This window comes from Xenopus tropicalis, chromosome 8 (genome assembly GCF_000004195.4).
Source record: "Xenopus tropicalis strain Nigerian chromosome 8, UCB_Xtro_10.0, whole genome shotgun sequence".
Classification (NCBI taxonomy): domain Eukaryota; kingdom Metazoa; phylum Chordata; class Amphibia; order Anura; family Pipidae; genus Xenopus; species Xenopus tropicalis.
This window is the reverse complement of record NC_030684.2, coordinates 58,890,377-58,916,893: the sequence shown is the minus strand read 5'-3', so window position 1 is coordinate 58,916,893 and position 26,517 is coordinate 58,890,377. Positions and strand designations below refer to the sequence as shown.

General features: G+C 37.3%; 1 protein-coding gene across 2 annotated transcripts in view; it reads left to right on the top strand.

Moving 5' to 3' along the window:
• The window catches only part of il1rapl2 (interleukin 1 receptor accessory protein like 2), a 423,225-nt gene extending 405,983 nt beyond the window's left edge, over nucleotides 1–17,242 (top strand). Inside the window, exons 8-10 of one of the 2 annotated variants that reach the window (XM_031890541.1) lie at nucleotides 2,382–2,525; nucleotides 5,378–5,548; nucleotides 15,267–17,242. In XM_031890541.1, the coding sequence (XP_031746401.1) occupies nucleotides 2,382–2,525; nucleotides 5,378–5,548; nucleotides 15,267–15,964 (1,013 nt within the window). In that variant the 3' untranslated portion in view covers nucleotides 15,965–17,242. The remainder of the gene's footprint in view (nucleotides 1–2,381; nucleotides 2,526–5,377; nucleotides 5,549–15,266) is intronic. The other variant, NM_001078899.1, reaches the window with a different exon arrangement.
• Nucleotides 17,243–26,517: the final 9,275 nt, after the last annotated feature.

Genomic DNA, 26,517 nt, shown 5'->3' with positions numbered 1-26,517 from the left:
GCAATGCTGTAATTCACTGAACATGTAATTAGAAACAAGTTAATTAAGCTGCTCCATATCTGGAAATAGGTTCCTGAATCCTTTCATTGTAACCTTCTCATTGCTGGTATATAGCAGTGTCACCATGTAGCAAGCTAACATTGATTTCTGTGCGCCTAAAATGAATGCTTTAGATTACACGCAGAGTGATTGCTGGCCAAATCCAATTGACTGACTTTTGCCACTTATATAGTTCTTTAAATAGTGTAAGCAGCAAGCTGAACACCATTTAATATTCAGCATGGGACTGCTGCTTTGCAGGACAATTTTATCAACTGTACTACAGTAGAACCCAAATTTTATGTTTCTCAGGGGATGGCGTCAAAACGGCATAATTCCAGGAAAACTTGGGGGTTCTACTGTATTTGACAAACTACATAAATTTCCTGATTAAATTTAACCATCTAGCACATTAAGTACCCACACATAGACTGTATGCATTTATCAGTATGTGCATTTTAAGCTTATTTGTGACAAGGGACAGTTCAATGGATATTCTAGTGTTATCAAGGGATAGGATGTTGCAGATTGCTTGTTAGACTCCCAGCATGAACTGCCCCGTTTTGTGGTAATTTGGAGACTGCTTGCTGTACAGCTAGGGGTAGATCTCTCGTCTAATTGAATTTCACAATGTGGCTCAAATTAGCCAGCAATGGTCACACACAGAATAATGGTCTGGCATCTTGAATGAAAAACCAAAACCAAGTTGCTCTGTAGTTTTTTTTAATTGCATTCCAAAATAGCAGTTAATGATGAGCCATAAATTTTAATTATGGTTAGGACTTGTTTGTTCAGTAAAGGGGGTTCTACAGACTTTTGTTACTTCTGGCCAATTTGCTATTAAGAAGAACACCAAGTTTTCAGACTTGTAGTGTGTGGGACTGTACCAACTGCTTCCTCTTGGAAAGACATTTACATAGTAATAAAAAGGCACCAATGAGAGTCTGTTTGATGGGCATATATGTACCGCAGTGAACCATCACTGAATCTATTCCAGGAGCATCATTACTATTGTATTGGCAATACAACTACATTCATCCTATGTCTGAAAGGCTATTTATGTTTGATGCGCCCTCCCAACTGGTATTTCTGACCAATGTATAATTGTACATAAATGTATACGCACATACATTCCTGTATATATTTACTGGCTATTTGTGTAGGTGGGACACAGTGAAATTGCAGCAGCAAAATGTGCACAAACACAATGCTAACACAGGAAGCGATCGGGATTCAGAGCACGTTGTTTCCAAATGGCTTGTCAGATTAGATGTAATAACACCCTTGTTCTTGATTCAAAACATAATTAGCAGTACGAAAAAAGAAAGTACATTTCCATGTACACCTGGCAGGCTGCAGTAAGTGTATCGTTCAGTAAGGATATCGAAGGAATACAGCTTTTCTTTGGCAGTCAGAAAGAGATGAAAATGACTTTTGTCAAACAGTATACTTATTTATATAAGCTGTGTGTTTGCATAAGCGCTGATTGGTACTTATTGAATGTAATGTGTTCCATATTGTAAATAGCAGAAATCATTGCATAATAAAATCAGCTGCGTTAGGAAGGAAGGAGAGCTTGTGAAGGGTATGATTTCCAGTCTTTCTCCTAAAACACCAACATTTTATGCAGTTGTGTTCAGTTAGTAAGTAAGTAAGTAAGAGGCAGCCTGCTCTCTGATGCTTTTATATACATTCTTCTAAGTCTTTTAAAAACAAGTCTCTGGCTTTAGACTCTTTTCTAGATGAACACATTACTAAAAAAAATATTCTGCGGTTAGAATTTCTCTTTAGTAATATCAATAAAACATATGCAACATGGGCTAAATGATCATCCATGTAATCCACTACTGGCAGCCAACCTTTGCAATGAACTTTTTTTTTAACCCACCCCTTTAAGTTACAGTCATATTATGATTAACACTATATATATATTCAGACAGCCTATGTTAAAGGAAAACTATACCCCCAAACATTGTAGGTCTCTATTGACATATATTGCATAAAACTGCTCATATGCAAAACCCTGCTTTTTCTAAATAAACCATTGTTTTTCTTCTCCCAGCAGTTTAAGATGGGCACATGTGCCGTACAATTACCCCCCAAGAAGCAGCATACTGTACATATGTACAGCCCATGGCATTAGAAGGGACACGTGGGAGCAGGGAGAACATGGTTATACATCAATACAAAATTACTCCAGGCCAGTTAATTTGATAAAAAAGAGGTGATGTGGCCAGGGGGAGATGGTCAACAATTTTACTCCTTGGCTCACTCATTCCTGGATTACCAATGTTTATTTATGCTATATGTGTAATTGTCTTTATTGGTTGTTTGTGTTCTAGATTTAAAGTACAACATTGAACTTGCCGGAGGGCTGGGTGCCATTCTACTTGTGTTTATCGTGCTTGTCTCTGTTTATAAATGCTACAACATAGAGCTAATGCTCTTCTACAGACAGAACTTTGGAAGTGATGAAGCTGCAGAAGGTAAGCTGATTGAATATGTGGAGTGACATTGTAGAGAATGCTGCTGAGCTTATTAGTGTCAATAACCGGAAAAACTTACTAAGAAACAGAAATGAAATAAGCATGCTAGAGTGCAGTTAACCATGAGTCTCTGCTTCTAACACAAGTATCCACATTTGATTGTAGATGTATTCTGGTCACTGGTTTACTCCCAGTGTTTATAGCCTGACTGGCACAATTTGAATATACGCCAGGGATGGGCTACAGTTTTTCTAACTCTGTCCATTTATAGTTGTAGATACAAGACAAAAAGGTGATTGCAGTTGATGCTTGCAACCCTGTTAAAGCAATTTAACAGTATAGCCATTCAAAAGAGCTGAGAAGACAGGGAATGTACCCAAGATCCCTGTACTGTACAGCAGTTAACCTGGGCACCACTATTGACATTGGTTTAAAATCAACATAGAAAAACACCAAGAATAATGGCTTTAAAAGAAGAACTTTCTAGTCTGCCTAAAAATATATACTGTAGATGATCCAATCTTTATGTGGTGGAGCAGCAGTGCCCCTCAAAGTATACTGTGGTACCATATCATTCCACACGAAGGTTCCTAGCAACTATCAGGCATGGTGTTACTGCTGTGTGGAGGGAAGGAAGAGAACAAGGGACAGGGGTTTTTCCCTAAGGAAGAGCACTATTTGTGCTTGAACCGTTGGATTTTTTGCAACAAAACTTTTTTCCCACTGTGTGCGGTACTACGTCTCGCTGTCTGTTTCTCTATCTATCTATCTATCTACAGAGATATATATATATATATATATATATATATATATATATATATATATATATATATATATATATATATATTAGTATACAGGGAGGAGCACACCCTATACAAGTCCAAATGCCCTTGGTGCAGGTCAAAAAACAAAAATATAGTAGAAAGAGTGCCGCACACACAGGGACTTGATACAAAAGAAAAAGTGGTTTTATTGAAAAAATTCCAACGTTTCGAGCACAATCTGTGCTCTTCCTCAGGGACAAACCAGGGACAGAGATATATATATATATATATACTGTACACAGAGATGTATTGTTGACTGTAGTTTGGATGATTTTTTCCTTTGGTTTTTACAGATAATGGCTAGCTGTAGCAACCCAGTGCGCAAGGGGTAATATTCTAGAAAAATGTAGGATCTGTAGTATATATGTATATATGCCGTATCAGGCAGTTTATTTTGTCAGCACAACTTCAGTAAACAAAATATTTCAAATATTTTACAGGTGCAGACAAAACAGTTTTTCATAAAAGGTTGCATTTAAAAATGTACCTTTTCCGGTTTTTCTCATTGAATATTACCACTAATTGTTTTGCCATCAGAATAAAGCATTACATACAAGTCTTCTATCTTATGGGATAAATGAATATACCATTACAGACCAAACAGACCAGCAGATAACCATGCTTACAATTTACAGAGAAAAGAAACATAATTTATAGTTCTTTTAAAAACTGCAGCTGGTAGCCCTTTGTACAATTCTATGGCTTTTTACTGTGCAGTGGCGTCATTAAATTAGTTTATGGGAGATGCTGCAGCTCACAACAGTTCCTTTATTGTAAATTCCAAAAATCATCTGCAAGATTGCTTTTATTCTACCGAGGAGGGACAAGTCATTTTAAAACATTACTGCACCTTGAAGTACTAAGTTTGTACTGTCTCTTCCGAAAAATGAACTTGATATACAAAACCAGACTTTTATGAGCAAATGTAAGAAGACAATGTATGGGACAGTAAATGGAAAAGTTATTAAGACATAAGTCTGTATTTCATGCCTTGTATTGTTTTGTTGTTTTACAATTTAATTTAACCGCTCTGTCTGCTCATTTGGAGTTTGTGTATGGCCAATAAGTATTAGGCATATCCTTTACAAAATATATCTGAAAAACAAACAGAATTTCTGTATCGCATAAAATGATAATTTATTGCTGGAGAACTATTAGGAGAAAGTCATATTTCTTGATGATTTCTCCTATACAGAATGTGCTGCTCTTTTATCTTCTTACAAGATATTCATTGAAAGAAGTTGCTTAACCCAGTAAAAAACTTCAAGCCATTAATTTTATATACAGAATGCAATTCACTATCATCCCCTAATCACAGATTTACATTGGTACATTCTTTGGTCTAATTACAGATCTGCCCCTCTAGGATATGGGGACTCATATCTTCAGTTTAGATCCACCAAGCTTATCTAATGCCTGGATACACCAAACTAAAGTACTGACAACTGAATGAAAGTTTGTTTTTTGAGTAATCTGCAAAATAAGCAAAACATAATGACCTTCTGGAATGGTCTATTAAAAAAGATTACTAAGGATGACAAGAGTTTATATACTGTAACTGAGACCATTCTGATTTGATCTGATGAACTAATTTGAAAACTGAACATTGTATTACCCTCAGAGGAGCCATGTAAGATGCTGTTAATCATTTCTCCAGGCAGAATTCCAAGCAGTTAAATTAAAAGGGGGGTTGATATTATCAATAGTAAGTTTGAAACAGAAGGGAATACTCTGCTCTGGTCTGCTAATGAGCTTGGAGCTTGTTTTCATTACAGAAACACCAAGTCCAACAATACCTTAGGGCACATCCACTTACCATGTTTTTCCCACAACGCATAAGCTATTCCCAAGAATCTTGCATCATTGCACGTATAGTGTGGGCGTTAAATTGGACACAACTTGCTCGCTGCAGTATGTGGCTACACATAAAATACATCTTATTAATATATGATATTGCCCGTTATTGCACACTTACACTTCAATAATGATGGCATAGCGGGACTTTGTATCTCTGTCTTTTCTTTCCAGACAACAAAGAATATGACGCCTATCTTTCATATACCAAAGTGGATCCTGATTCATTAGATAATGAAAGCAAGGAGGAGGAGCAATTTGCACTAGAAATCCTTCCTGATATTCTGGAGAAACATTATGGATACAAACTCTTTATTCCTGATAGAGATATGATTCCAAGTCCAAGTAAGTGTATTATATATATTCCTGAATTTCTTACTAATGTTTTGCAAGAATGGGATTTGCTAGAAAAAGCCAAGAAGATACATAGATGTATTCAGTGCATTGGATCACATATCTTTTATTTTTCAAAGCATTTAAATATCTAATAGACCAGAGCTGCAAATATATACATGAAAGAAATTCTTCTAACATACCAACTGGTCCCAATAATAACACATTTGCACTTATCCTATTAACATATTTTTATAGGCAAAGAAATAACTAAAAAAATGTTCTGTATCATACAATGGATTCCAGATGTTGGACACCTGATAAAGAATAGTACACGGATAAAGCCATAGTTCATAAAATAACCTTTACCTGTTATGTTCTAGCATTCATACAGCCATTACTAACACGTGTACAAGCTCTGTAAATAGCTGATGACTGTAATTTACAACCAATCTGCATTTATAATTTATGGTCTGTTCATGAGAATTTCTGGCACACAAACTTACACTGAAAATGACCTTTCATACCTGCAGAATAAATCTAAAAAAGAGCTAAAAATAACACAGTATTGTAGAGACAAATCTTCCACCAGATACATAATAAGAAATCTATAGAGCATCTTTAAAGAACCAGAGAAAAAACAGGAAATTCAAAAAAGTCTATTTACACCATAAACATATATTGTAAAGGGCAGGTAAGATACAAAGTGCCAAAAACTGATGCAAATCGACATTTATTTGACACACAGTACACCTTCACCCCTATTTGCACCTGGCAGAGAAATGCATCTGCCATTTAAGAAATTTGAATGTGGGCAGTTTCCACCTACATGCCCCCTATTTGCACATCAATCATTATGTGTAAGTAGGAGCTTCTGCATGCACAAGGCATATCTAGAGCTCTGTTCTTACACCTGATCTAAGTGTGATGTGAATTCAGAGCTTCCTTGCTCTTGTAAGTGTGTCTTGTGCCAGATTTTCAGTCTGATGCACAACACAGGTCTGGGCTCTGAGGTGTAAACATTTGTGCCCCTACAGGTACCAGAAGGGTGTTGACTAGAAGCCCAGGGCCATAGTTTCTTATTGCCTCGACAGCTTCATACCAAAAACTATTTAGCCTAATTTAAGCATCCCTATGTACCAAGCATGGATCTGTGGGAAAGTATGTTGCATTAGCATTAACAGTTTACAGCATTATCTTAGATACTTTTAGAAAATTAGATACAAACTAGAAACCCACCTTGCTTATCAAAAAACTGTTTGAAAGGAAAGTTGAGGAATAAAAGAATCAGAAATCAAAGATAGATGTGAACTAGATTTGTATTGATTAAAGGGCAACAGTTATATTGTTCAACATAGGATAATGCAGGCACAAAAGAAGAATGTAGATGTTTTTGTTGTAGACCATCTGATGGCAAAATATCTATAAACCTTTTGAAAGAAATAATCAGGTGGCCTGGGGGTAAATGAAGCGGTCAGCAAAAAAAAAAAAAAATAAGGTTCTTTGCATGCAGTATGAAACATCCACAATTCAGATCAAGTATGTAAATGCATTTCCTAAATTAAGACTGCCTGCTACTTTTTTGGGGTATTGGAGAATTGGCAATAGAAGCTGTGTTCTTTCACTTGTTGGACCCCTTACAGATAATTTTCTCAGTTTAAAGGGAATTAATAAAATCAAGTGGTACTTCTTAAGTTAGCAAATCATATGTCATAATTATAACTTCTCTAGATAATACATTCATATTTCTCTTTTTCTGCTCCTTGGAGTGTCACATGAAAATTGCTGTTTACCAACAGTCTCCATCCAGGCTGGTAGAACTTGTGCTACTTTATAGGAAAGAAATGGCCAGATGTACAAAGCTGGCATTTTCCAACCCCAAAAGACTTGCATCTCTATTTGCAGCCAAAGCTGGTTTTACCAAATATTGACTTAGTAGGGTAAATACTTATGCAACCTATAAATGTTAGTTGTTTATAAGAAAAAAAATCCCAATTCAATCAAAAAACCCCTGCGTTAAGCATAAGATGAGAAGATATGATAGAGGGATCTAGAAGCTAAAAGTTAAATATGTATGTGTTTTAGAGAAAGCATCTGCTGCATAGGAACAATCTGTTGGGCATCATTATTATAAGTTGTGTTTAATTTCAGTGTTGTCAAAGGAACAAAAACAGAAGGACAATGTCCCATCTGCCTTTCCAGGTTCACTGCAATATGGCTATTGTATGCCAACCAGAAAATAGTAGCAGAGATAGTGCTACTTTGCGACTGCTGGAATAATACACTGTCCTGAGCCTCTGACAAGAACTTTAAAGAAGTCCCAAATTCCTTTGTGATTAAAATAATCTGGAAGAGCCCAGGCTCCCTTTCATGCCACTTAAGAGTTGATGAATACCTAATCAACTCTTTGGGGCTGATTTACTAACCCACGAATCCGACCCGAATTGGAAAAGTTCCGACTTGAAAACGAATATTTTGCGACTTTTTCGTATGTTTTGCGATTTTTTCGGATTCTGTACGAATTTTTCGGATCCAATACGATTTTTGCGTAAAAACGCGAGTTTTTCGTATCCATTACGAAAGTTGCGTAAAAAGTTGCGCATTTTGCGTAGCGTTAAAACTTACGCGAAAAGTTGCGCATTTTTTGTAGCGTTAAAACTTAACGCTACGAAAAATGCGCAACTTTTCGCGTAAGTTTTAACGCTACGCAAAATGCGCAACTTTTTACGCAACTTTCGTAATGGATAGGAAAACTCGCGTTTTTACGCAAAAATCGTATTGGATCCGAAAAATTCGTACAGAATCCGAAAAAATCGCAAAACATACGAAAAAATCGCAAAGTACCGATCATTACGAAAAAAACGCAATCGGACTCCATTCGACCCGTTCGTGGGTAAGTAAATCAGCCCCTTTGTGTCTTGTACTATGTTGCTTTGGCATATTGCTCTTGCTGGGCAGCATGGAATAAAATATATTAGTTCAGAAAATTGGCTTGGTGATTTATAAAAAAAAATATTCTTTGCCAACAGATTATGACAAGATTGTTTTATCCTGTCATAGCACCATAACAAATTATTCTTTAGAACCCTGTCTGTTTTTTTGCGGCACTACCAGAAGAGTAAATAAGCCAGAGAGTAAATATGAGCTCATAGTTTATGAAACAGTATTTATTACATGCCATATGAACTTACTTCTAAAGAAGGAAACCCTTTTTCACTGGGGTCACTAGTGATGAACGAATCTGTCCTGTTTCCACCTGACTTTTTTGTTGATGTGGGCGACAATTCTCTTTTATCACGGGCGACAATTTTTTTCTGACGCGGGCAAATTTTCAGCGGCGAATGTTTTTGCCCATTTTGCAAAATAATCCGCCAATGCTGAAATGCAGAAATTCGCCATGAATTCACTATTGGTCACCCTTATAAATAATTCCAAATCCTTTTCTATCATGTTAGTCAAGCAAAATCAACTTTACTTACACTATTTAAATGATTTCATTTTTGTTTCCTTCAGTTTTGGATTTACAGTCAAAACAGGCAGGCAGGGGCCATTTTGTGGACACTGTTATTAAGGGAAGTTTTCTCAATATCTTGAAAATGCACCAGAATGGGACCTGATGCCCATGCCCATGTACTGGCTGGGGGGAGGGGGAATGTGATAAAAGAAGTGACATCTAGGAAGTGTTAAATGGAAAGTGAAAGTTATTGCCTGCCCTGCCTCTATTCCTAATGAATATATGATTAACAGCTGGGATTTTTATATTCCTTTATAAATGGATGGATGCTTTCATTGAAAAAAAAATGGGTTTCATGTTCTCTTTGGATAGGACTTATATTTTACAGCAGTCCTCACATGTGCATAAAAAAGTGAATGGCAGGTGTACCATAGATATCTATTTTTAGATATGTTTATCAGGCAAATGTATGAGTATTTGTAATTATGAACAATTAATAATTAGTAATTATTTCTAATTATCTATAAATAATACTACATTTTTAAATGTCTAAATTCTGCTCTGCTTCTGAGCAGCTGTGTTCTTTATTCATTGCTGGTGAGGCTGCATCATCCCCTGCTCAGTGCACTACCACCGGCCAGACGTTTTGGTAGACAAGTGCCCTGCTTACTGTATCAGTCAGGCTAATGGGCAAGTTAGGGTTTAAAATTCTGGGAAGTTTCTACCACCCAGCTGAAATGAAGAATCCACAGGACACTGAAATGTTTTTAAGATTACTCAGCAGGTTCATTTGCATTAAACACCATTTAAACTTATAGGCAAATTATCGCTAGGGTCAATAAAAACCAGGCATTGATTTTAATAAAACACCAGAATATCAATAGGCACTTTATATAAAAATAATGAATAAAAAGTAGCAGCAACAATACATTTGTAGCCACACAGAGCAATTGTTTTTATAGGTGCCGGAGTCAGTGAGCCGCATTTGAAAGCTGGAAAGAGTCAGAAGAAGAAGGCAGATAATTCAAAAAGTGACTAGTTTAAAAGTTGCTTAGAATTAGCCATTCTGTAACATACTAAAAATCAAGTAAAAGGTACGCCACTCCTTTAATCAATTCTATACTAAATGTAAATATATTTTCATTTGACAATAAAAATAGAAAGGGCCTTTTCAATGATAAAATAGCAAAGCAAATGTACTGTATCGCATTTCTTAACTCTATAAAAGTCTGTGTTTCCCAGAAAGTCATAGCTAAATAATTTAATCCTGGCTATGATATGGTTACCAGATTCTGACTGTGAAACTTGGGAACATACAAACCAAAGCCGATGTGTGTTTCCCACGAGTAATTCAATCAGTCTGTTGTAGCTGTTCTTCCCTTTGTAACCACAGCTCTGAGTAAATCGATTCTCAGCACCCAGCTGTCGTAAAAACCTTCCATGATGCAGAATATTCTAATCTAAAACATGTTGTGCCAATATACAGGCACTAACTCACATAATAGCGTCTCCAGATAGTGATGGCTTCTGTCACCGATACTGTAATAGTCTGTGCAAACACAGTTTAAGATTGAAATATAATTACTTTCAAAAAGAAATAAATCATTCAATGTTTTTCCAGAAATTCATCCCAGCACACACAAGTAACATGCACAAACACACAAAGGAATTCATTATTTGGAAGGCCACATGACAATCAGGCTTGGGATAAATGTAGTGCACAGTATTGGAAAGAATAGCTTTGGATTAAAGTTATAATAGTGGATTTTTTCTTTAACTATTCTGTTAAAAGGTTAGCACTACAACCCACAATAATCATGGCTGCATTCCGAGACGCATTCCCCGGACAAATGCTGAGAGATTAGGAAAGAAAGAGCAAAATCTGAGACATTGTGTCTGGCGTGTCCCTTTCAGTGTGGGGCTGATTGGGAGGATAGTGTATCTGCTTCTCCTTCTTCTGTACGGATGGGATGTTACCAGGCTCACTCCATGCCAGTGGTTTTTAGATTTATTGGGTTCTACGTCCTCTTATTTGACTTTAGTTTGCAAGGCATGAAAGCATCAGAGTAGGAAATGCTATAAATTATATATAATATATATTCTATCACATATTACATATGCTAAGGATGCACCAAATTCAAGATTAAGTTCAGTATTTGTCCCAGCATGTTTAGAAGGATTTGGATTCAGCTGAATCCTTAGTGGCAAATCTAATCCAAACCCTAAATGACCTTCAGTAAGTATCAGCATTAAAATAACAATTTTTCCATATGAAGTCATATCTGGGTTCAAATACAGTTTGGAATCTGACTGAATTATTATGAAGGGTTCAGTACTTGGTAATACTGGATGCCAAGCACAACCTCCCTCCCTTACATGAATTATGGAGATGGGGTAATAGCCAGGGGGCTCTTGTACTAAATGTGCATAGGGGTCCTCTACTGACTGGGTCTTCTGCTTATCCCTAACAAATACACAGTGCTTCAAGCACCAACAACTGTTGTTCTTAAGATGACAAGCTCTTTAGCAAGTGCAAGAGAGTTGCAAGGAAGATGCTAGAGAGCATTTACAAAGGCAGTGCCCCCCTCTTGCACCTCAACTGTTAAATCTGCACCCGAGCTAGCATTATGTACTGGAATGGAACTTTTTCGGATCAAGTTGCATAAGGTTCTAAAAGCAGTGACATTATTAGTAATTATAATGCCTTTTAAGAGCAATGCATATGTAACAGATTATTTTCTACTTGTGTTTCCTTGTTGTCTTGAAAGAGACAGTGCAATCCCATACCAGCAATTTATATCAGATCAAAACACTGTTTTGTATTAGAAAGTGAGTCTCTTTTGTGTGTGCTAATTTAAGGTATCGGATATAGCTGGTTTCACCAGGACATAGTAATTTAAAAAGTATTTATAATGAGCAGTTGGACAGACCTTTTCAGCATTGAGTTCATGACTGTAATTATAGGTTACAGCCACGTGAGGGTGCCTGTTATTGTTCAGCTTTTGTCAAGGGAGGTTTTAATCAGCTCAAGCATTACTTCTATACCTGTGTTATTTGGCACCAAACATGACAGGTTCTTTAGGCTGCCAGCAGCTGAAAATATTAAAGTCACAAATACATCACTCATACAGTCTACTAAGCCGAATTCATTAACACCATTGTACAATAATACACTGCATATATTCAGTGGAAGTATAGAAATGAGGCAAAGTAGACTCACAGATGGACTTGTAGCCAGAAGATGTTATAAGAGGCTGTTATGCTTATGCTTTTAGAAAAGAGATAAGTCAGAAATATGTGTGCGTGGATGGGGCGGATTAGCCGTTTAAAATACACACAATTGTATGGAACTGCAAAGAACTCAATGCTTTTGTTGGATCTTACATAAGTGTAAATATATACACACATATACACATATATTCACATAAATATAAAACACTTTAGCCCTGGATATTTTTCCTGTCCAAGATGATATGTAAGCTCCTCCTAAAGGCATTAAGGAAGTCTGCCAAGGCAAATCATTCCCCAGCCTCACTGCCCTCATTATAAAGAACCATTTTTGTTCCCTTGGACTTTACTCCAGTCTAAATGGGTGGTCTCTTGTTCTTTGTTCATTTCTGTGTGAAAAGACCCCCACCTTTATTTTTCTACAGTGCACTATTGGATATTCCTTTTACCAGTTTAGTTGCACATCTCTGCACTTTTTCTAGCTCATTAATATCTTTCCTGTGAACTGTCATCCAGACCTGCACTGCATGTTCAAGGTGTACAGTAATTCAGATCTTATCACGGATGTATTATCTGGAAGATATGTTCCAGGCCAAACCTTCTGGTACTGTATCAGATGCTAAGGCAGCAGTGGGGGTGTTTCTGCTTACTTTCTCATTAAAGGCAATCAGATTTGTTGGCAGGACATATTGTGCATGAAGCTATATTGGTACAAACTCATACACAGTGCTGTGATTTGGAATCTACTCCAATATTTTATTCCTTAATATTCCCTTCAACAGTGATAATCCTTGTGACCCACCCATCACACGCACATGGCTTTGCGGTCTCGTACAAAGATTGGTTCTGGTTCTTAATTAAATATTACAAATATCAATTGATTCCTAGGATTGTAAATGTTGTTTTAAAGGAGAAGGAAAGGTTTAATCACTGGAGGGTGCCTAATATGTTTGTTGTAATCACTTACCAGATACCCAGGGCTGGTGCTCCTGTTAGCAGAAAATTGCCCTGGCTGGGGTACTTCTGTGTCAGCTCCACGGAGAAATCCCATTCCTTCTCCCAAGGCAGATTTATCAGTCACTTGTTCTGTGACTCCCAGCACTTGCATCTCCCTCTTTTTTTTTTTTTTTTAGCCAAGAAGCCTTTATTCTAAATACCATCAGGGCCAGTTTACAGTTTAATAGTGCTCATTGACTTTTCAAAAATAACTACTTTAGAAATGAGAATTGCATATTGGCAAGTTTGTCAGTAAACTCATTTTTACAGGAAATGCTGTGTGATCAGATACATGTCATTATAGCTCTTGTACAAAGATGCAGGGCCTTCTTCTTAAACTGGATGTCCACCATAGAGTATGTTCATATACACTGATTCCCATAGATAAATCTGTATTTTTTCCAAAATTCTTTTCATTTATTGTTCTATAGTTTTAATCCTAAAATGTTTAAAAAAACAGCAGAATACCTGTTGCTACTCTGGCTGTTGAATCCTGACCCCTATAGTTTCAGCTCAGTATTCGGATTTTTGTTCCCCTCTCTCCCTTACAGTATTAGGAGCTTAATAGCACCGTGCTGCACTTCAGAATATCAAAATGACTGTGCTGTGCAAAAGAATGTATATTAGAGTAAACCCTTTCCATCTAGTCTCCCTGTCACCCAGATTTCTCCACTCTGCCCCCAGCTGCAGATGGAGAGGGGACAGACCACTGGATGGCAGTGCAGGGAAAGTTCATTTGCCCTTTTAAACTCTTTTAAACCTTTCTAAAACCTCAGTCCCCTTTAAAAGCTGTTTATGTAAGTTTTTGAGCAAATGCTTTCCAAATTTAGTTGAAATATTTCATTTTAAGATCATCATTTTTATGAACCTCAATTTTTAGTTGCTGTGAAACAATAGGGCTTTTTTTATAACTTGCTATTGGCTGAGGCTGGTGCTGGAGGATTTGCATGGTTATGGATGGATCATAAAGAATGAGAGAAACAATAATTTTCTAAATGTGAAGTTAGGAATCGGGAGTATATGTGGGGTGATCTTATAGCAACTTTTTGTGACACTGTACTAGTAATCCTACAAATTGGGAATTTGTTTTATTTCATACTGCTCTTAAACTGACCAAAAATGTTAATATGTTTTCCCATCTGTGAAAATAAGAGCCATAGTAAAGATATCCATCATCTCATATAGATAAAAACATTAGAAACATGTGCCTACTGTAGGTTATTGTTACTGAAGAGATGCTTAAAAAAAGTCCCCATTGTCACAGGTAAGTAGTAGTTTGGTTATAGCTGAATGCTCACATTCTTCTAATTAAACCGATATCTGAACTGGGTGTCTGTCCCAAATTATTAATTGTGTTGCACTGGCTGCCAAGTACCTAATATTCCACATTTCTGGTTTCCTTTTTAATTGATAACATGCTGTGCATTGTCTGCAAAAGGGGTGATAATGAAGTGTCATTCTCTCTGTTATAATCTGCCCTATCTGTATAATCTAGCCTAGCCATCTATTCAGTTATGTCTATTTTAGAAACAGGAACCAAGTAATGGTTAGGTGAAATTATTTTCATCTTTAGTTCAATTGGTTTAGAACTGATCTTTACTTGCAGAAACTCTACAGGTATGGGATCCATTATCTGGAAACCCTTTATCCAGAAATCTCCGAATTACTGGAAGCCCATCTCCCTTTGACAATATTTTAGTCCAGTCACTCAGATTTAAAAATAATTTCCCTTTTCTCTGTAATAATTAAACATTACCTTGCACTTGATCCCAACTAAGATATAATGAATCCTTGTTAAAAGTAAAACAATTTTATTTAGTTTATTTAATGTTTAAATAATTACAAATTACAGAAAAATGCCTTGTCCTGAAAACCCCAGGTCCCAAGCATTCTGGATAACAGGTGCCATACCTGTACACTGATATCCCAATTTATGATATTGCTTATAATTTCATTATCTCCCCAAGATATAGTTTATAATTTCATAAGTACTTCACTGTCCATCATAGTTCTGAGAAATGATCATCTGCTGTTTTCCTTTTTTGGCTCTAGCGTACATAGAGGATCTTGCCAGATGCGTTGAGCAAAGTCGTAGATTGATCATCGTCCTGACCCCAGACTACGTGATCAGGAGGGGATGGAGTATCTTTGTGCTGGACAGTCGCCTGCAAAATATGCTGACCAGTGGAGAAATCAAAGTTATATTCATAGAATGCACTAATTTGAGAGGAAAAGTGAACTATGAAGAGGTGGAGTCCTTAAAGCATGCCATCAAACAACAGTCTTTAATCAAATGGGATGGTCCTAAAAGCAGCAAGATGAATTCAAAGTTTTGGAAGCGTCTAGTCTACGAAATGCCCGCAAAAAAACGAGAGGTGTTATCACGGCAGCATGTTCTGGATAGTGGGGAGCAGTCCCTTTTTGGAGATCTACAGACTGTACCTTCCATAGCTGTAACAGGGAACTCTGGCACGCTGGCACCATCTCAACTTGATTTGTCTGCTTTCCATCATGCAGATTCCTTGCAAATGAGACATTTTTGCAGAGCTTATGAATATGAAAAGCCAACGCCACCTTTGCCAGAAGCAACCCTAGGCAATCACCACACATACTGCAATATACCTTTAACCCTGCTTAATGGCCAGCAGACTCACAACAGTGCAGCAAAGGAGCAGCAGGGTTTCCATGGGAACAGTACATTGATACCATTATCTTCAAGAGAGCTAAGCTTCACCAGTGATATCTGGTAAAGAAAAAAAAAAAAACCTTTTGAATTGCTGCTGTACATCTTCTATGCGGTTTCTTTCTTGCCAGACTTTTAAACTTTTCCCACAGGGGTGCCGAATGGAGCTTTCAAGCCTTGGCACATTTACTCAGTTTTGTACTTGAACATTTTGTTTACATTTACAGGATATTGATATTACAGGATCCTGCTTTTTTTTAGTTCCAACATAGTTCCAAAACAATAAAAAAATCCCTTCAATGTAAAGTTTTATTGCTTTGTTGATAAACAGAAAAAAAAATGACTATACAATATAAATATTTTAGATTAGATGTAACGGGTTGAAGTATGGTATAAGAAGACAGAATATTTATATATACATCTATATATATGTTTAAAAATACATTTCAGTACATTTGAGAGGAATGAAAGATTTATTTTCGAGAGAGAATTATGCAAATGTCATAGCACATTCTGGAGAAAAAAAGAAAAAAAAACTTTTGTAAAGAACGAATTGTGAGCTGTAGTTAAGGAGTAAAGCACCTCTGACTGTCACTTCTAAATAAAGTTTTAGCCAATGAAATGCACAATGACTGCAGATATTCATAGAACCCTCAATGCTAGGGGATATTTATGAATATATTCCCGGCCTTGTGTGGGCAATGCTGCACATCGGCATTATGTTTGTAAAGCACAACATTGTTTTCCTTTATTTGTATTAAGCAGCTATTAGTTTCTTATCACACACAGAAACTGCTATGGAAACATATTGTTCATCCTTGTGTCCCTCTTATTAAATCCTCATATATCAATTACATCTCCTTATTCTGTTTTTCTAAACCACTTTGCTTGTACCATTGAGGTGTCGCTATTTGGCATGAATCACTTGAACACTAAAGTGGCGACAAGGATCCACCCATAGCCAGCAATAGAACTGAGCAAAAACTGAGCAATACTCCAACACATCCAGTGCTGATGTCTTCAGGGCTGTTGACTGATACAACAATTGCAATGATAATCACCTGCAAGTGAAAACACACAGGGAATGCTGTCCCTCTCCAGTTCAGGTAAACGCTCATTGTGCCATGCCGAAGCAGAGCTCTACGTGCAGAGAGAGGACTTACCTTTTCAGTGGAAAATCTGTACTCTTCATTATTTTGCTCTCACATTGATGCCTGAGCTGATGAGACTTAAGTGATCCAAAAAAATCAGTTTTCCAATAAAGGTGTCATCTTAACTAAAACATTTTGCACTTTCTCAGTCAATCACTCTGTATTGTGTCTATTAAACAACGGAATTTAGGTGACATCTCTGGTGCTTTTAATTTGTGGAAAATGCAATGTGATTAGAGGAAGTTATCCTCACTGCCAGCTTTCTTGCACAAATGCCTGTTTGCCATTGGTGTTACTGGTTATTACATTTTAACATATTGGTGTTATTATAATGTACAATTGCTCCTGGTGCCCTTCTGAGCATTTTTTTTCCCTAGTTTTAAAAATATTAGCAATTTTTAAACTGCTAAGATGATGAATATGAAATAACAGCGCCACCTGCTGGTCAGTTCTGCTGACCGGCCTGAAAGTTGAGAGAAAAGTTCAGGAGAATTAAGTCTGATGTTGCTGTGTTTAGAAAGAGCAGATAAAAGCCATTAGCCATTTAAGTACAAAGTATATACAGTGAAGTATATTTTGATAGTATACGTGTAACACTAGTTCATGTACCATCTAAAAAGGTACCACTACATAATTAGACCAACATGAGAATTGCCTTAAATTAGAATGGGAATGCCCTGGGTTTGTAGTTAGGCTCATCAGTATAGTTTGGAAATAGTATGGGGAAATTAAATCACACTAGGCTTGGACATTGCAGGGGCTTTCTGTGTTCATCTGGCCTTTATAGCAAATTCTGTATAAAATCTAGATACCTTTAAAACCAAAATACTAAATACAGGTAATGTTCCTGGAGATACAGTATATTTGTGGAGATGGTTTTTACTATTTTCTGGAAAGTGACGACAGTGCTCTATTTTCCAGGTACCACTCCAGTTAGTTGCCAGTGCTAAAATAGGGAAAAGGGGACAGGACTAAGTGGAAAACTGGGCAGGATTGTAGCAGATCTGGGGCATAACCAGCTCTGGTTGGATGAATGAGGTGTGACCTAAATCATCCTATCTTTCAGATTTCAAATGTTGGGAGGTTTATAGTTTTTGCAGGAAAAAAAACTAAACCTAACGTGTAAAGTAGTGCAACTGTTGCTGCTTGCCAGCACATAGCCCTCTATTTACCATAGCCATTGGAACCTGGTAATAACAGATCTCAGGGATTGCTGAACTAGCCTTTTCAGTTAGGAATATGGTACAGGCCAAATTTGGAAGGTTTTCTACCCAGAGAATTTATGTGCACCAAGCCCTGAGACAGCCCACACTGCAGGCAACACTTGTTACCCACAAAGCACTTGTTACCCACAACGTCTGCTCCATCATCCCCAAGCATGCTAGGATTTGTTTTAATGATGGCTGGTATATTCACTGTATCTGCATGCTTCCTTAGTGAAAAGTTACTACCACACAAACCTTGTAGCAATAATAGTGTAGCCAGGGGCATAGGTGTAGAGGAAGCAGACCCTTTATTTGTTGGGTAGTCCCGCAGGTATTTGGGGCCCAGGGGGCCACCTTATAATAAGCAGTTTTAGTTTCAGTTTATGAAACATTAGTTATTCCCTAGTGGTCTGAAATTATTTGACAAGGGCCCCTTGCAGCATTAATAACAGTTATTGCAGTCTGTGTTGTGGATGATCATCAGAAAATAGATAAACTCTACAGAAATATCAACCCAGTACTTTCATGGTGTGTCTTGGCCATGCCCCGTTATGCCCCCAATTACACTGCCAGCTCAGGTTCTGAGTTTGCAATTGTTTTCAGTTGGGGGGCACTGAAATTCGGGTGCGAGTTACAGGGAGTGTGTTGATACTGCAGGTGCTGGGGGCAAGGACAGGTAAACAAGGTGACTTCTGAAGAATCTGTGTTAGTTGACATGTCTACTGTGTGTAGGGCTGCTTTGCAACTTTACATTTTCTGGCTTTGCTAACTTTTTTATAGGGAGTTCCTTTAAAAATGTAAATTCTGGGCTATGTTTACTTTAGCACATATTCCCCCATATGTAATAAAAGGCACTAAGATTGCCCAGGTGCAGTAACTCATAGCAACCAATAAGATGTTTGCTTTTAAACAGGTGACCAGTAAATGCTACTTGCTGATTGGTTGCTATGGGTTACTGCTCCTGGGCAAACTTCCCACTTACTGCCATTTATTACATAAACCATTGATCCTAATTTCTACCATTTATTTAAACAGTTACTTACCCAACCAAACTTTCTTGCAGGTGATGTGAGCAATGAAATTGTATGCAAGACAACGTAAGGGGGAAAATGATGCCAAGTAGTGATTAAATACAGCACAGTTGTCAGTGCCCACTTAGGCTTGTTATAAAAGCCTATTCTTCTGTCCAGATGAATGAGAATCACTGCCCTGTACTTTTAATTCACCTACTCTTTCAGCATAGTGCACTAAAAACACTAATATTCTGTGCCGGACTCGCTAAAGAGAGACAGTTATTTAAATGATTATTGACAGAGCCATTAGTATTGTCTGTCCCCGGGAGCTAAGCAGAGCAGTTGAACGCTACGATTGCTGTTCCATGCTAATGAATAACACCGCAATGGCTCCTGCTATATCGCCAACCCTAGATACCTGCATTTTAAAGGGAAACTGATGAGAACAGACTAGTCCAAGATACATAGTCATTTATTCTGTGCAAGTAAATACAAGTTATGTCCAAGTAAAAACCAAAATGCTGCTAATAAATGGAAGTTACAGGGTACAGTTGAAGTCAAAGCAAGATTTGGAAGACTTTGAAAAATATGAGGTAGAACTGCTGTGAAAGTGGATAGACATGAAGAGCAAAATCTCTCATGGAAACCTCACTGATTGGTTGCTTTGGGTTACTATGTTACTAACAGACACCACTGGCAGGACAGCATTAGCAATGTTTCAGACCAACACCGGTCTAATTTCAAGCTTTTTACTATGGGTTACTGCCTAGGTGCAAATTTGCCCAGTGTTTCTAAATGAGCCCCACTAGTATTTGACATATGCAATACAACACCTAGATAAACTCAATGAATTTTGCATGTTGTGCTCTAATGTAACAAAAGTTAAACTCTTTGGCTACAACCAGCAAAGGGTACTTTGGACAAAGAAGAAGCATATAGAGAAAAGGATACTTTGCCAGGTGGGTAACATTGGCATAGGAAACATTGCTCAGGTAGAGGGTAAAATGGATAAGAAATAAGAAACTGAAGCTTAAAGGTTGGATACAACAATGATCTTGAACGTAATTTAAAATACAATGAACTATTTTATTTATTTTCCTTTATTTATGTAGTGCCAACATGCTTTGCAGAGATTGTTCATTATTTAAACTTAATTCTTGCCCCACCTCAGTTTACAATCTAAGGTCCCCATCATATTTACACACACACTGCAGGCAAGGGAAGGGGCACCCACATAAACACTGGGAGAACATACAAAGTCCTTACAAAGACTGCCAAGACGCCAGTATTTAGGTTTAGACAGGCCTTCGCTGTCCCCAGACTAGAATTCTATTGTAAATCTCTGGGTTGACTAATACATGTACAACATATAAATATCTCTGAACTAGAAGCATTCTGCAAGGGAGACTGGGCAAAGAAATCCAGAAGCAATAATAGAAATAAAAGGCTGTTAGATGGCAAAAAGAAATGTTTGGAGGCTGAGATTTACTAACTGATGCTCTAACTGGCAGGGAACCCTGGGTACCATAGCAGTTGTAGCCTATCTTTAAACTTTTTACCCTTCATCCTATTAGGTCCTTCCAGCAGATAAAAAAAAAGGTATCCACTCAGATTAGAAGAAAAGAGGTTTCATTTTACTATTAGGAAAAGGTTTTTTATAGTGAGAGCTGTAAAGTTAGAATTATCACCCTAGAGCGGCTGTACTGGCAGATACAATAAATTGCTTTAAGAAAAGGTTGAATTACTTTTTTGGCCCAGTAAGGATATCTCAATTGGCTGGCATGAAATGAGAGAGTTCTTTTCTGGTATTGGATTGCCAGACATTCCCATAAAATATGTATTAAAGTCCCTGTGGCAGCACACTGTCACCATCATAAGGTTGAAGCTGTTGGGAACATGGGTGTGGGGTAAGGTACAATCTTTATTATAGTTTGGAATAATGCTCCCGGTGGTTAGCACACTTGGTGACATGTTGCACAGCCCTGAATGCCCTTTCTCAGTCCTTCATATCTGGCTGAATTTTGAGGCCTGCCTTCCATTTGGCCAGTATTTTATGTTGGGGGCTATTTAGAGTAATTTGGGGTAATATGTGGTAAGTAACTGATATACAGTATGAGTGTATATTCATAACCAAAGCCAGTTTCAACACACTGTTTTGAGTGTAGAATGAGGTTATTACAGAAAGTTACAGGAGAGTCCTAGAACAGACATTAGAGCAGCCGCACTAAGGCACAAACATGGCCACAAACAGTTCTTTTCATTTTTAAATTGCCAGACTGGAAAGAGAAACTACAACCCATCCCAAAGTAAATGAAATATTTATATCACAAAGTTTCTCCCTAGTATTCCCTAAAGTCATGTGGTCATCAGGAGGCTTTTGGGTACATTGCCAATCTGATATATTGTAGTGTTACTAATATCCTGAAATATTTATCCCTTATTAACATTATGTAGCCTTCATGCATTAACATAATGTAGATTCCACTAACCAAGAACACTATTGGGACTGTGTTGATTTCAGTAATAAAAATAAGGCAGTTTAGCCAAAATTCAGAAAAGATTACGGTGGGACAAAACCTATATTAACCCATTAACTAATAAATGTCATTGACAGCAACAGAGCTGAGTTACCCAGGGGGTGGGGGGGGGGGGGGTTATAGTGACAGCCATAATACTTTGGGTAATGGTTTCCCAGCTATAATTTCTAAGGATATTATAAGTAAAAAAGAGATTGTTGACATATAAAAGCAGGGCTATTGTTGTGGCACTTTTATACAGGGCACTGAACCATTAAAGGAAAACTATACCCCCAGAATGAACACTTAACCATCAGATAGTTTATAACATATTAACTGACCTATTAAAGAATCTCACCAAACTGGAATATATATATATATATACACACGCAAAGGATGGCACACCGCTACATAACATACCTCGGGTGCTCGGTAAAGGGTTCCAATAGTATAAAAAAGACCAGCAACTCCGGGATTTCTTGTGAAAAAATCAAAACATATATTTAAAGTAGCATAAACAGCCGACGTAACGTTTCGGTCCCCATCGGGCCCTGATGCAACAAACTTATAATTTTGCAATTATGCACAGTCTCCTTTCTGATATTGAATGAGGATATTTAGGTATCAGGACCACCAGTTAGTACATAGTAGTATATGTACAAAAACTGACTGAAACGCAATGTACTGGTTAGTGTAATGGCAGCTACACCCTAAATACCTATAACACAGTTTTTGTGTATGTGCTGTATATACAAATGAGCTTCCATGCATCTATATTTTCCAGTTTGGCCTCTCTTGGTATTGTTCACAATTACCAAACCAACAGACATTAGTTTTTTAAAGAAAGTAAAAAAAGTCTATCTTGGACATTCATAACCTTTCAAAATAAGATCCAGGGGAAGGCAAACGGTTTCCTTGAACACTATATACCATTTCAACCCCCCCACCAAAAAAAAATCCTTCCTTTGTCTTATGTGTTGTGTATGTACTGTGCAATTATCTAAAATATTATATAAATAATGTTCACATTTTATTCCAAATGTAACAGAGATCGAATGAAAGAACTGTGTGTGTGCTATTGTACAGTACTTCAATGACGCATGCTGTGCATCCTAGGAGTTTTAAAACGATAAATATTTTTTTTAATTTTTACATCAAACCTGTTAATAACAGGCTTTAAATGGTATGCTGTCACGAGCAGGGGACCTCCCCCTATTGTCTACTAACAATATGCAATTGTAATGTGCATCTATTCTGGTTAAATGTTTCCGTCTGTATATAAGTGCAAACTCTCATATAATTGTATCCCTTTCACTGGAGAGCGCTGCGAGAGATGATAGCAATATATGCTGTAAATAATAATAATGACAAGCATGCTGAAGTTGCACTGGTAGGGGGGAGTATCCTGTAAGAATTATAATTCATGGTGATCCACGCACTGTTGCTCAGCCATACTTGGACTATGAATTCCACCATAAGCCAATATATTATAAAGCAGGGATCCCCAGCCTTTCTTGCTTGTGAGCCACAGTCAAATGTACAGTAGAAAGACTTGGAGAGACACACAAGCATCATAAAAGTTCATGGAACTGCCAAAGAAGGGCTAAGATTGGCTATTAGGGGCCTCTATGAACACTATCAGCTTACAGGGGGCTTTATTTGGTAGTAAATCTTGCTTTTATTCAACCAAAACTTGCCATCAAGTCAGGAATTCAAAAATAACTACCTGGTTTGGGGGCACTGGGAGCACCATCCAAGGGGTTGGTGAGCAACATGTTGCACCCAAGCCACTGGTTGGGGATCACTGTTATAAAGGATAGTCATGCTGGGGGATACACTGAAAGATAGAACACATATAGAAACATATAAGGGCTCATTTATAATTTGCTTCTGCAACTGTATCTCGAAACATTAAAGCCTGTTTCTTGCATGGAACAGCCACACAGCAGTATGTCCTCCCTCCAAAAGTTTAGAAGAAGAGAGGTTTCATTTACTATTCGAAAAAGGTTTTTTTTACAGTGAAAGCTGTGACATTGTAGTATTATCTCCTTAAAGTGGTTGTACATTAGATACATTAGATACAGTAGATAGCTTTAAGAAAGGGTTGGATGTCTGCTCCCAAAGTTCACTCATCACTACTAGCTACTAATATAAGCATGAAAAGAGGACATTGGATTTAAATTGCCATAACTAATACATTGTTTAGTCCAAAAAAGCTCCAGATTTCACAGAACTACATGTTCCAGCATTCCAATAGCTTCTAGTTTGACATATGATTAGAGTCAAGGTTCTCGAACATTCTAGATATTGATTATGAGGCATATAAATAATACCACCTTTAGTAAATACTTTTTTTTCTATTTTGACAAATTTGAAGTCCCAGTCGTTTTAAAAATACGATGAGTGTTGTAAAAATGCATTTGTCCCACTCCATAGTGAAAGGTCAGTTTATTCTGCTGCATTTTCCATCCTACCACTTGTGATTATGAGGCCTTTGTGGGTCTGGGAAGATTTATGAGCTTCTGAATCAGAGCATGTATTCTTTGCCATACAAGGCTTTTGGGCCACCATTAAAGACTAAATGGTTCTCTCTGTCATGTGACTTTCCATGTGATCCACAAAAGCAGAATTTCACAAAATCCACACAAAACATGTAACATTATTTATATGTAATATTTTACATAAAGTAGAAACTATGAATGCTGTGAAAATACCTGATTGAAAAGGTTAAAGTTTTTCTGCAGCCTTATGAGATTTTTAAAGCAAACAGATAGAAAAAGACAGACTGCTGCTCGATTGCATCCAGTTTGTATTGAAATTCATGTGCAGTTGCTGTAATTTTGCCAAATCAGATGCCACTGTGGTAGGCCTGTAAAATTGCATCAAGATAATTGCCCCTTTATGACCAGAATGATGAAATTCTAGGAAAGAAAAATTGCATTGTGGGAAAAAATGGTGATTGTGCTCGAAATTGCTCTTTGCTCACTACACTTGCAGACGTGCATGAGCCCCTGCTGTACCTCATACGCACTGTGATTGACACCTAGTGAATGCCCTACTTTGCATAGCAGATTTAATTTACAACCCATTCGTCGGAGCTGTTTTACAACATTGTTGTATACATCAATTAAAAAAATATGCCTTTTCATATTTTCATGATTTTAATGTAATAATATGGTTTCAAACAGTTCCCTAAGCCTGGCCCCCTGTTCTCCAGCTGATCTGGCTGACTACTTTGAGACTCAAAAGAAATGTAACAGTAGTTGACTGTCTTTGACCTGCCTTTAGCCTGCATACTCCAAATCCCACAATTCCCTGCACTCGTGATATCAATAAGGAAAGGAACGTCACAGTGCAATGCATTGTAGGTTATATAGTTTCTGCATGCTGTCTGTAAACTGGGGGATGTTGTTACCATTTGTAACATAAATGTTTTAGTTCCTTCTCCCCTGCCAGGTTTTCAAATGATGCAAAAAGAGAATAGCTGTTGTGCAGCCCCTGTGTGGGGCTCTTTAACAAATTTTGGTTCAGAAGCCAGAGTTCCCCTTTAATATTTGACGTACCAATTATGCCTTCCCCACTGTGGTCAATGAGAATCATGCTATTTATGGCACAAGGTTTGCAACTAAAAATGTCAACATCCATATTTTTGTGCAGTAAATTGTGTCATAATCAGAAAGATCCACAAAGATCATAAACTATAGGGAGAAGCAATTTGCAATTGAAAATTGCAGCAATTCTGTGCATTTTGTTGCTGCATTTTTGTCTTCTGAGGAAAAGGTGCTGACAGAACATGTGCCTTTGTGCATTTGTACAGACTGTTAATCCAAACGGATATAATCATGTAAACAAACTACTGTCAGTTGACAGATAGAAACAAAGGTTTGATATTGGATACCAGAATATATATGTGTGTATGTCAACAGTTTTTCCAATCACAAACAACAACATGACTTAAGGAAATCAGGAAAGTTCCTGAACTAGGGAAACAGTCTGCAGCGAAGCTTTGACAAAGCCCATATCCTGATCAACATAGCTACAGGAAAAGCTGTCAGCTATTTGCTCCATAAATCCTACCCTGGGATTCTTCGTTATGCTACAGGATGACAGAGGAACAGTTAGGGCTCAGAATTTACCTTTAACATCTTAACAGAACAGCTTATTTTATTGTTACTGCAGACTGTATGGTACAAATTAAAGAGAGTAAATAAAGTAAATAAAATTAAAGAAAAGTAAATAAAGTCAGTACAGTTACCAATAAAGAGTCCAAATACAGACTGAAGGGCCACAGGGTAGCTTCAAATAAATAAATAATACAGTGTAGCTACAGTATATGTAAATAAACAGGAGGAAGAAGATCATAAACTCCTTTTAGATCACGTGAGAATGAATCAATTTGAAATGCTCAGTCCCAGTGTAAAATGTTACACTGGAATGGAAAATGTAACTTTGCATTAACTGCCAAGTAATATAGATATGCATGTGGTGTCTATAGGAGCAATTCTGTTGCAAAATGGAGTGCCTGTCAATGTGCGCAGCACCCGTCTGCACTGCATATTATATGGGTGGCCCGTGGGTGGACATGAGCAGCTCTATGTGTTTTTCAGGATGCCAGAGGACACTAGGCACAATTATGGCTGCACTTACAGTAAATAAAGGGCCTTTCCATCTATGTGATTTGGGATCTACACCTTGAATTTGATTTTAAATACAGCACAAGGCTGGATCTGTGTAT